Genomic DNA, 13,085 nt, shown 5'->3' with positions numbered 1-13,085 from the left:
ATTGTTCTATAACTGTTTAGGGGTGCTGCATAGTGACAAAATAAAGATATAATAAGAACAAACCTGAAGAATGAATGGATAAGATAGAGGTCAAAGGTCACTAAGGTACAAGGAGTCGCCAAATGAATCTGAAATGATGTGAACTGTAAACTTAATGGGTCTCAGATCTCAACCCAGTTGAACTCCTATAGGGGATTTGGGACTGACATGTTAAACGGTGCTCCTTTCTCATAACACAAATGAGGAAATAGCTTTTGGAAGAGTGGTGTTCAGCTCTCCAGCTGTGCCAAGGTATAAAACCTGCAATATGAAGCCGTTTGTTACCCCCTAACATAATGCAATGCAGTCTTAGTATTTAAAACACTGCCGCCTTGCTTCATCCAGCAGAGCAATGCAAATCATTGAAGTTGCATTGACATATCAGATCATCTCAGAAAACGAGGAAACTGAAGCTACTCTAGTGACTAAATAAAAAGTGTGCCCCAGCCCTGATAAACAAGTTCTTTTGCCCAGATATTGCGTTTTTTGGTCTGACAGCACAGTGCAGGCAGTTGAAATTTATCCCCCGTGTGATGACATGAGAGGTCGGCCAAACTCTCCACTCTGTTTACGTAGCTACCTGGTTTTCGAGAGGGGGAGTCAGTAAACAGGTGAAAATGCTACAAATAGAATCTAGCCACTTAAGAATATAGTCTTGAGGGAGGGCAGCCTGTTCCCTGGTCTGCGTCAGCACTGACCTTTTTGCTGTTTGCTGAAGGGATTTGATTTCACCTCACCCTCTCTCGCTTTGACTTTTTTTCAACATTCACACTTAAGCCATCCGAGGAGGATAAAATGGCAGTTTTGTCCAGGAAGGAGAAGTTGTGGTAGTTCAGTCGTGGGCCAAGTGATATCACACAGACGATAAGCTGATTCCAGCAAGGAAATATTTGGCATTTTTATGCAGCGCGGTTGGAGGTTTTGCATCTTTGGCCGCTATAAGCAAGCATGCATGTTTGTAAACATGCAAGCTTAGAGAGGTCAGAGATCAAGTCTGGCACAAAATATGAATTGAGTACTTTGCTGAAGGGAAGCTATGCAGACACTTGTTATGACAAGCCCATATATCACTCACTGCTGTGATCCATTGCTAAAGCTGCAGTTCTGTCCCACTGGTTGCTTACAAACTATAAATATCGTTCCCTATAGGCTCAACATTGACCTTACCACAGTATACAGTCTATGCCTAACCATCACTTCAGTTATACAGGTAATGTTTAACCTACAGCCCCCTCTGCTGGTATCACATGGACTGACCTCACTTGTTGCTGTGACGTCTATCCTGAAAGCATTTATATTGTATTTACTATAATAACCCAGAGATTTGGATAACGTTAAATTCCATAATAATATGACCCACACACATAAAAACTGAGGAAGCAAGGAGGAAGAGGTCAACAAGAATGAAAACCTCAGCTAGTTTTTTCTGTCTTTAAGGTAGAGCTGCTGAGAGAAAAGAAAAGAAGAAGAAAAAATACTACGTAGAACATCATTATTCACCACTTCCTAAATAAAGCTGAGCAAACAGCAGTTTTCTTTTTGCGGTATAGTGTGGTTTATGTGGCTGGGAGATTATCTGATATCAGGCCAGCTGTAAGGGGCGTCTGCAGTTTAAACATGAGCTATGTTTTTTTTTGTCCGCTGTTCCAGCTGGCAGTCCTATTCATCAATTTCTACCTTTAATGGCATGCTGCTTTCCATATGAAACTATTTTATTCTATAGTTTTAGAATTCAGGCCTGGGAAGACGAACTCTGGCCAACACCATCTGGGCAGTCTCCCAGAGATTGTTTACTTAATTTCATTTTTTCAAGATCACTGCACTAAGCAGAGTTTGTGGTGTAGTATTGTGTAGTTAGTTTAGTTTTAAACTTTCATTTCTTCAGTAACACAAGTGGAGACATATTTGCAAAGCCACATACAGCAACAGTAAAGTTCACAATAAAACACTGTGTGCAAAATGGTTAATCTGTTTCTCCAAAGACAAATCCGAATCTTGTAATTCCTCCTGTAAAACAAAAAAATCATGTTAACACTTCATGCGGTTGTCATACCTCACTGGTTTGATATTAAATTTGGGACATTGCTATTACTGTACTGTTTCTCACAAAAGTAAAACACGTGACCACAATGACAATATTTTAATTGACAACATTTCAAATTAAGTCAAATTAAGCCACTCTAAAATAATATAAAATAAGATAAGATAAGAATTTAGCTGAGCTCAAAGCACAAAGAATACACTCTGTGCAAACACAAGCTAATTGAAGGTAATCCTGAATGAGGTAAATTAGAAAATCCTGTTAAATTAGAAGACTGAGAGGAACTGCTGTTTGATAGAAGCCTCCTTCTCTGGGAAAAATCATATTAGCTGTGGAATAAATATTACCATTTTGAATAGATGATATTAAAAAGATATTAAAATGCTAGGAAATATAACATGGCATTAGGCCAAGGCTATCCTCCTAGAATAAAACTTGCAGTAGAAAAGTCAGCACCTTCAGGTAAAGTCATTGTATTATGCTAAATGTATAAGCCACCGTGAAAACAAAAACACATTACAGTTGTAAAAACGACATTAAATAAACTCACCAGAGAATCCAGGGCTGCATATTTGAACCTTTTTATAAAAAAGAAAGAATTTGTATAATTTGCTTCCTGAATACAACTCAAGAAACTAAAAGAGAAAGGTGTAAAGAAAGACTTGTGACAAAACAAGGCTTCCTTTGTGAAGCACTCAGCCACTGTGTTGCATTAAAGTTTCAGCCTTAAAACAAAGGTTCAGTCACTTAATATCACACCGCTGCAGTGAAATCTCCAACAGAAAATATAATAACTGATGCAAGACACTCTATACTACACATTCATTATTACATTATTACAATAGCTTACACTTCATCAAAATAAATGCCCCAGCTCCTTAAGAAAACCATGCATGATCATTCCCACAAACTAGAAACAATTCTTGTTTACTTGTGTCCATTGTTATTCAAAGCTCAACGCTTTCCCCCCAGGCTGTCTATTGTGATCTATGCTGCCACTCAGAACACAGAGGAAAGGTAGTGTCCAAGGTTTTCAAGCTGTTTCCTTTGCAGGCACAATGTGTCTACGTATGAGAGCGTGCAGTGGCATTCTGTTCTCCACACTGGCACTTTACTACTACCCACAATGCACTGTGGGAAAGTTAACACCCATTTTCTTTACCTGGAGCAAATCATACACGGAAACTAGCAGTGTGAGAGGAATGAGAAAACATGACAGATGAGACGGGATCTGGTGTTTTCCCTCTTTACATATGAGGGAGTTGATTATTTTGTAGTCAGTGCGGACTGGAGAGATACTTTGGATACTTTTTTTTTTCAGATACTTTGCTGTTTTGTTGGTCTACCTTTTTGGCATTACAAAGGTGTGAGTGAGAGAAGTAGGACGGTCAGGCTGGAAGGAGGAGCTGCAGGGTTCACCATGTATGGGCTACAGCTCTTCATATGGTAAATAGATGGTCACATGGGGCAATAGTCTTCAAGCAGTGGGGAGAAAAAAGGGAGGGAAAGAAACAAGGAGAGGGAGTGAAGAGATACACTGGAGGACTTTGGCCTGCCCCATGTGCCGGAGGCGGCACTTTCACACTGAGTCCAGAGCCCACTGGATCACATTACAAAAAGAAAGGAAACAACAGATTTGAAAAAAAGTGAGTGCCATGTTGTGGTCAAACCTGAACCTTCAGCTTTCCTCACTGGGGCCCTAATAGGGCTCTATTTTCTTTCACTTGACTACCTTTTATGTACTTTTCCGCTTCCCTGTGGGAGTGAAAGTTCAACAGCTAGTGTCATCCTTGTCGACGTCAGTGGAGACCTCTTCATACTTTCTGACAGGGAAGTAAAGATCCAACATGCCTACCTTCACTGTGGTGCCGGTGGAGGATGCGGACGATGGCAGCAACAGTGCCAGCGCAGCTGAGGGAAGCAAACCTATCAGTCTGGGCAAAATCTTTGGAGAGGACAGCGATAAGGACAACGTACCTCACTCAGGTAGGAAAACTGGGAGACATGTATGTAAACATGCCTCTGTCCTCAGGGAGGTCAGGTTTCAATACCTCAATTATTCCTGTTTGGGGTCATGGGTGAGATGGAGCCCACCCCAGCATGCAATGTGACAAAGTCAAGCATTAATGCAAATTCATGGTAAATGAACAGGTACAAACAGAGGCACTCTGACACAAACACACATGTTATGGCAGGCACACGTGTTACACAACAAACACTGGGTTTTGACGTAAACTAGCTAGAACCTGCAGGGCAGCTTGATGTGGTGGTTAGGGAGGAACTGTGTATTGTTGTTACTCACTACCACGCTGATTGATGGTTAGGCTCTTCTGCCTCATCATTGTTGTGGTGCAGGGTTTGCGTGCCTATTATAAGAGTGCATACCTTACAATGATGGTGCTAGGAGACGTGGAGCTGTGAAATATGCGATTACAGTTTTGAAGCTGACTGGCAAAAAAGTGTTACAGACACTTTCTCTAGTTAAGGATTTGAACAAACTTCACATGAAAATTAGGTGTTGTAGAACCTTTTAGGAAATCTTCCCACAGTGCAAAACCTTAGCTGTCTGCTCCATCTTCACTTGTTCAACTAAGAAAGTTGAACTTAATGCTGATTATTTACAGATCATCATATGTAGCCGTGGGAGTACGTCGGTCTAGTGCGGGATAATGCATTCCTCACACGAAATACACCTGATGTTAATGCTTGCATGATTCTGCCTCACAAGCTGGAGACTGCAGCTACTGAAGTCTGCGAAGCTAGTTGGAGTTTAGCTAGTATCTTTCTCTACATTTGGATTTAGCCACATTTAATGAAGTGGAATAACTGAATTACCAAGACCTAAGTTCGTTAAAAGTTTTTTTTCCCCCTAACATATAAGAACTAAGGGGAAATTAAAAAGTAGCCTAAGTTTAGTGATAGGTTTAGGAACTAAGGTTAGTCTGGGTCTCAGATTCAAGAGAGCAGGGTGGTACACATTTAATCTACATTATTTAATCTTTGAATGAGGGTTAAATTAACTAATGTTATTTAAATACAAAATTGTAATAATGCTGTTATTTACTGACACTTATGGTAGAAACCAAACACACCTTGAATTTTTGTGTTCCAGCCCGGGTGGTGTGTAGTACCAACTAGTGCAACATAACTGCCATAGGTGGTGGAGAGTGCAGGAGAGATTGAATCCTTCTGCCTAATTCTCTCCCTCAAACTTTCCAGACTGAGTGTCTCGCTGTGAGCTTCTCTTTCACTATCAGACTTCAGCCTCTGGCACAGGTTGGAGGGCCTGTTAAATAGCTCTTCCATACTGTAAACTGGGTTGTTTCTCTCTGGAGGGCCCGACTGACCTTGAGCTTGCTGGTCATTTCCTCTTGTTCTCAGTTTGCACCCTAGAAGGAGCCCCCAACCGCTGGATCAACTCTTGACCGGCTCTCTCTTCAGCATGAGACTCGTTCTCTGGTGCATGCTTACCCAGTCTAGTCTCCAGGTCTGTGCTCTGTGGAGCTTGTGGGTCAGATATCCTGTTATCATAGAGACTGTTATCATAGAGACTTGATCTCTTTACTCTTTCCTCTTTCCTCCAGCCTGGTAGAAAGCTCAATGACCTTCTCCTCCTAACAGGCAGTATGCTGCTGGAGGTGAGCCCACAACACCTTGTGACTAGAACCTTGTTTGCTGTCTCACGGTCCTTCAGCTGCTTGGCATACCTAAGGTTGATAAATTCACTTTGCGGGGCCCAGTCTTGTTATAGTCTGTCTCTGATTGAAGCAAGTATCCCAAATAATTACACATGTAAAACAAGCATTTCACCAATAGAATCTTTGGCCTGGAAACCCAAAAGTATTAGGCTCTATAGATAGAAGGGAATCTGCTGACTGGGTCATAATTGTCTGTGTACTTTTCTCTAAATTGACCCAATTCACATTAAACATGATCATTTCATATGAAAAATACTTAATATTTCAGCATTAATAATGACATCTTGTATTAAACACACTATGCCTGACAGATAGAGAAGAGAGGTAAGAGAGGACATGTCATACTGGTCAAGTATTAACAAGCAGTAAATCTGTACACTCTATGTTCAGACAGCCTCAAAGTGAGTTTATGACCCACAGGAATGTGCAGGCGTCGCTTGCTCCTGAGATGCCCCCATCACCCAGATGTGTATCATCCTTCAATGATAATGAGTTTTAATACTTGACTTCACTGGATTTCTGTATAAACAACACACGCAGGAGCTTGAATAGTGTGTTCCTGTGCTGCTGCCATAAACATGTCAGATGGGAAGTTGTTTCAAAAGTCTGTTCATTACAGTTGTTACATTGTTAGAGCGTCGAAGCACTTCAAGGGAAGCAAATCATGTTTACTATGTAGCGTAATCTTATCTTACCGTCGATCTGTGTTGGACAGATTTACTAAAGGGTTGTGTTAACTGTTAAAGCTTCAGTATCTGACAAAATCTATCAGACGGTACCAACCTTTTAAATATATATTTTTGGCAGAATAGTTCCTATGTAGGAAACCATTGTCCACTTTGTGGACATCAGCTTATTTTTGTAGTTTTTCTTTATGTAATTTGATTTTCTTTAATTTAATTTATCTAAATTGTTGCATATTGTTGCAGAAGTTTCCACAAACATCTTGAATTTGTATAGATCTTCTGCTTTCACCTTCTGTCCAGTTGATACCAGACCAGCTTGATGTGTTTAAGGTCTCATTTGTCTTTTGAAGGTATCGTCTTGTTGTTTTACTTTGGTCTTTGCATAGACAGAGTAAGTCATCAACAGTTTGGCCACCTGTAGGATTTGTTTGCCTCAACTTTCATTGCTTAATTTACTCTCATTTGAGTTTTTGGTGACCTATGTCTTCTTCTGACGTCCGGCAGTTTACTACAGTATATCTTTTGTTTCATTTGTTTCATTTAATATTTAATATTATTCATTGAACTTAAACTTCAAAACATGAAGAAATGAGGAGGATGTCAAACTTTTTTGATAGCATATCTCAGTTTGAATTCAGGTTTATTGAATGAGTTTTGGGGCTGTTCAGACATGTCCATTGATGTAATGGAATTCATTAATACTACCACTGAGTAATGGTTTGCTTCCTGGAAGTCTGCTATCTCAGTGTGTAGGTGTATTTTTATTGTTACAAAATGACCTTAGAAGATCCAGATCTTTTTTTCTCTTTCATTCATCTGTCTCAGATGCAGGGATGCAAAACCCATCTCTTTTAAAGTAAAGCTCACTTTGAGTGCCCTGATGTAAATATGACACCTGCATGAGTACAAGTCCTTGCCCCTTTTCCATGCTGTGATGTTTCACAGACAGTGGAAACACAATTGTTGTTCAAACAAGTTGATTGTTCAGAAAGTAGGCAACACACAACACTTCTTCTACTGTGTGTGATAGGCTGCAAACCCCACCATAAGTTTTAAAAACACACAATCAATGACTGGAGCATCTCACATGGAGGATCTGACCTGACAATCAGGTATGACAGATCCATTTTCCAAACATACAGGCAAATTTAGCTGGTAGCAAGTCTTAGTTACCACTCAAAAAGCAGTCCATCTATGCAGACCTTAATATTTTTCCCACGATCACACGAGTCCCCTTTATTGATTTTATCAGATTTAAGTCCTCTTCAAAATCTAAATACAGGCCTAAACAAACACTCACTCACAAAACCTGTCACTGATCAGCATCTCTGCCTTCGATGGTGATGTAATAATGAAATAAAATTGAAACATCCCTTTGGAAAAAAAAAATCAAGTTAAATATTTCAAAACCAATGTAATAAGGCTGCTGTAAACCAATGAAGACAACAATACATTCCATTCTTATACCTTTCTTTGTAAAATCAGAGGTCACAGAACTTGCAGTACTAATAAAGACACACACTCACATAGACTACACAAGAGTGCTGATTAGACAAGATGCCATCTGTGTAAACAATGACATCTCTGTACCATAATTTTCCAAAGCACAGTGCACTGATATCGTTTCTGCTTGTACTGAAGGATTTCTGCTTGGCTGAGGGGTGTGGGATTTGCGGCACTAAAATGATTTATTATGATTTTTTTTTAATTTGGGTGAAATTATGCACAATCTAAGTGTGTAATATCCTCCATCCTCCTGTCCTCAACAACTATACCATTTTTTTTTGTCTCCTGTGAACACAGGCCATAGTCTGTAACCTCAGTGAGCAGGAGGAGATATCCCACAGATAAACTTCTAAAAAATTAAGTTAGAAAATAACCAACCCAACCCTGAAATGACACAACAATGTAGTAGCATTTGGTTTGGTTTGGTAAGGTACGCAAACAATTTCTGACAGTATACACACCTTTGAGGGCTTAGATGGCTTTTTTAATTATCATACAGTGGGAGCCACATCAAAGTTCCCCTGCCATGCAGCTGCCATGCAGTTCCCATGAGAGTTCCAGCTGAGCTCCAGCAAAGTCCCAGCAGCTGGAGTGACCCCCTCCTTTTCCTGGGTGTGACTAGTTTTTACTGGAACTCCACCCATTCAATGAAGTACATGACATGACCAGGAGATGGCGCTTCTCTCACAGAACAGTACATATCGCCAGAGGCGGCATTTAAAGTGCCGCCGCTGGTGGTGAGTGGAAATTCACATAATTCATAGAACCACGAGTACATGTTTGATTTAAGAAGTGAAATTATAACAGACCTAGCTACTGGAGATGCGCTGGCCACTGTTTTATCTGGAAATAAATTGTTGTAGCTAATAATACCTACTGTCAATTTTTTTATCACAATTTATTTACTATGACTCTACATTTAAATAGGAAAAAACTAAGGGAGTGATGAAAGCCTTTTTAAGATGTTTGCAGTTGCAGGTATTCAGTGCATGCCTTCGACCAGGGAATTAGCATTATCATTGCTCAATCTTTTGTTTGCCCTAATGGGCCACCTATTGGTCACCCATTGTCACACAAATCGCACAGAGCCTGCAATGGAGCTGGCTGTTCAACTTTGAAGGAGGACCGGGGGAGGGGAGGTTATGTTGGAAAGCTAGCTGGACCAGACTCTCTCCTGAGCAACAACACACTCCAAACCCCAGAACATTCACACCTGCTCCAGAGCATTACCATCTCCAAGCATCCCCCACTGCTTTGACTATGAATTGATTAGAAAATGAGCAGGTGTTTCCTTAGAAGGCCCTGCTTTAAACATTTTTATTTTCATGATTATCTTACATTATTATCTATCTTACAAAAAATGTTGTAATTTTGCATATGGAGTCAGTGCTGGAATTTCATTTAACTCTGTACTTCCTCTGGATTAAATTTATAAATTAAATATATTGATTTTTCACTATAATTTACTAGTTATAGCACTAGCCTATACTGTCAATCCCCCTATAAACCCCATTCCGATTTGATATCACAACTTCACAAAGTTGAAGACACCTGCTGCACCTAGTCTAATCTTTGTATGACTGAATTATTCTGCATAAGACCCTGACTAATACTCATAGTAATGCTGCATTAGCATCAAAACAAAGTAGGCTAAATAAAAAATGATCATACATACGTAGTCTAAGAAAAAAAGTGGAAAAGTCAGGGGCCCACTTTAGTATTCTTTCAGGGGCCCCAGAATTCCTAGCAACGGCCCTGATTATCTGACTAACGTGCTTATACCACTCAGTGGACCGGCGGATCAGCTGGTCTACTGTATGGTCTCTCTCTCTCTCTCTCTCTCTCTCTCTCTCTCTCTCTCTCTCTCTCTCTCTCTCTCCCCATCGCTCTGTACGTCTTCACAAGACACAGGTCGACGTGTGTGGGGTGAGATGGAAATAAGAGCAGAGCGCACCTTCGCTCTCATGTTGAGTTCCATATTAAGACAGGTGCGTCAGTGCCAGTAGATCGCGCGTCAGGCATTTGGCTCTCCTAATGGGAATGGCTGGTTTGACGTGACTTTATCATTAAAAGTGAAAAAAAAAAAAAGAGAGAGAGAGCTGTCAACCACTCAGGTCAGCATAGCGCAGGGGGAGGGATATTAGTATTACGTGGTGAAAAATACACTCATTCATGAAATTTTATTGAGAATTTTACAGAGGTGCACAGCGCATGTTTACGGTGTCCGGCGACTCTGACCCCTACACCGCAGCAGCCAGCAACAGACTTTTACAAAATAAAAGCATGTGAGCAACATGCATTAATGCGCAATAAAATAAATGTCGGCGTTAATAGTTTAATGATAACGCAACTTACACAGCCCTAATAAATACACAAATGTAGCCCGTGGTTCTGAGACGTGACGCGCTGTGGTCACTAGAAATTTATTTATTTATTTGCGGATGGGGAGTGAATGAGCAAGCCAGAGATGCACAGCAGATTTCATGGTTGCCGACTGGCAAAAACTAAAAGAGGGGCTTGTAAATAACTGTTTATATTACAGGTTTCACACAAACAAACAAAAAACATCAAGTATGTTAAGTCTCAGCTGTGCCATGGCGAGGGCGCACGACGCACAATCATGGTGTTTTAATTTATGAACCTCATAATTATCTCTCTTTCCTCTTGTTTGAATATAAGGGCGGTCACTTAGGACCACACTTTAATTTTACACAAACAGTCTCATGCGTGTATATTCACGGACACGTTGGCATGTTGTTTATTTATTCGTTAGGGTTTGTTTGCGCACCTTATGCTTCAGTGTTAACATTAAAACCACCACAAGTCAAACATTTACTAGAATGCAAATTCTGTAGACAGGTAAACTGCGAGTGATATACATTTTTATTTGTGCTCTGTCGGTGTTTATTTATCTTTTAAGCTACTTATAGATCGCCTGTTTTGGAGGCAATTATAGCAATTCATCTGAGGGAAAAAAGAAAGGAGGAGGAAAAGTGATTGACAGATTAACTCGGGTCAAAATCACTGCTCCTCCCCGTGGACAAATGAGACACTGCAGCTGATTTTCACACGGGCTGCAGAGGGGCGTTAACAGTCGTGGCTGCGTTCGCTACGTCATCGCGGGGGATTAAATTATCGCCACGGGCCAAGCGGGAGCCCGTCACGGACCCGCCACGGACCCATCACGGTCCCACAGTGGTCCCACCAGGGACCAGGGGGAACTTCTAGGTGGCTACATCTGTAATCATGTGATTATTGAGACAACTCCCAAACAGCTTGGGGAAAATGTCTTGATTGTGTTTGTTGATCCGTTTCATAGAACACCACAACCTTCCCTCTTGACACTTAATACTAAACACTTCCAGGAACTATAGCCTCTGTGCAGCAGAAGTTGGTGTTAATCATTATTGTTCCCATGTGTTGTCCTGGTGTGGTGGGCTACCTGCCAACAGAAGCACTTCTGCTGTGCAGTGATTCAATGGGAAGTTTATTTTTAGTGCCCCCTTGAGTTCTGTTTACCTCAAAATGTAAAGCCGGTCTGACACTCACTCATGCACTGAAGCGTGCGTCATTGAGCTAATGAATTGGTGACATCATACACTGACTATGTGACCCTTGACTTATCTTTATGACTTATGTTTGACTAATTACTACATGACATGAGATTCCCCTTGTAAAATCTACTAATTGAATATCGCAAATACACCTGCTAAGGAAGCAATGAAAATGTTTTTACATCAATGCCCTGTAAGTCCAGCGAAGTGTCCACAATAGACAGATTATGTTTACCAACTCAACAGGTTTCTTGTACTTTATACCAAAGGAAACCAACACAACACCAGAGATACAAAAACAACTTTTATGACTCAGCCTCTCAGGAAAACGCCTTGACGCTATTGACCTCATGAAGGAGGAAAGATATAACTGCCATCTGGGCAAACAGGGTCATTCTGCAGGATTTAAAATAGGAGTGAACATACAATGATCCATGACCCTGTTGTTGTACATTAAGGAATGAGGACATCTGCTGGTCAACATGGTCATTACATGGGAAGCTGTTTGGAAGTTAGGATTTTGTGCAAGCTAATGATAAAATGATATGAAACTGTTGACATTGGTATCCCTACACAATTAACATCTATCCCAACAGGCTTCTGTGTCGCTTTTAAGTATATGTATGCTTTAGATCTTTAGATTTAACACTCAATGATTCTCTGAACCATTTATTCCCAGGTATTCCCTTGATTAATGATTGATATAATCAACCGATAGTGTTAAAGTTAAAGTGTGGTTTGCAGTAATTGTTAAAGTGAATTCATAGTTACTTTTGATAGTCAGATTAGTGTTAGGGAGTGAATGCTCTAAAGTCAACACACATACAGATATTTGTCCAACAGTTTGCTCAGCAATACTGTGACATTGTTACTAAGGTATGGAAAAGGACTGATAGGTACTGTCTTGCATGTGCATTGAGGCCAAAAACTGGAAGGCCACTATTGATCCAACAGCTTTGGGGGACAATAATGCCAGCCCCCACAGGTTTAAATGTCTGTTCTGGGGATAAGACTTGGTTTTAGGATTGGAATAAGGTTTAGTTCAGGGTTGAGGAAATGCATTTAGTTTTCATGGTTAGGTTAGGAAAAGGTTCTAGGAAATGCATTATAACCCCACCGGTTTGTCTCACATCCTCTGTTTACTTCCTGTTTTATTTTGAAGTCCAGTGTCCTGTCTTCCTGTGTGGTTCCTCCTGTGATTACTTCATGTGTCTCACCTGTGTTTGATTGCCACACCTGTGTCCTATTTCCTCCCGCGTTTTCCCATCGTCCTTTGCTAATTCGTCTGCGTCCGTGTTCTGTGTTCTGCATTTCTTCCGTTACTTCTTCTTCTTTTTTCCCCCGCGTTTGTGCTCGGTTTTTCTTTTGTTCTTTTTGTTTGTGCACCTCCTCCCCTCGTCATTCCTTACCCATCAGTTCCGTGTCTGTCCCAATCACGGCCGGCGAGAAGCTGTTCGGTTCACTACAGATTTTTTAATGTGACCCTAAAGATACTGCAATGAAGTTTGTCTACATTAAAGCAAAGCAGATTGTTTTCACACCATGTATGGGTTCCCAACAG

The 13,085-nt window shown here is 40.7% G+C and overlaps 1 protein-coding gene across 3 annotated transcripts in view; it reads left to right on the top strand.

Annotated features, from left to right (window-relative positions):
- Nucleotides 1-3,254: 3,254 nt before the first annotated feature.
- LOC146970644 (solute carrier family 12 member 7-like) overlaps nt 3,255-13,085 on the top strand; it is a 32,308-nt gene continuing 22,477 nt past the window's right edge. For 2 of the 3 annotated variants that reach the window (XM_085804107.1, XM_085804106.1), the window contains exon 1: nt 3,255-4,066. In XM_085804107.1, the coding sequence (XP_085660233.1) occupies nt 3,928-4,066 (139 nt within the window). In that variant the 5' untranslated portion in view covers nt 3,255-3,927. The remainder of the gene's footprint in view (nt 4,067-13,085) is intronic. The other variant, XM_085804108.1, reaches the window with a different exon arrangement.

This window comes from Trachurus japonicus, chromosome 17 (assembly GCF_045865225.1).
Source record: "Trachurus japonicus isolate A0001 chromosome 17, Traja_1.0".
NCBI classification, from domain to species: domain Eukaryota; kingdom Metazoa; phylum Chordata; class Actinopteri; order Carangiformes; family Carangidae; genus Trachurus; species Trachurus japonicus.
The sequence above is the reverse complement of the archived record's forward strand: the minus strand, read 5'-3'. Positions and strand labels throughout refer to the sequence as shown.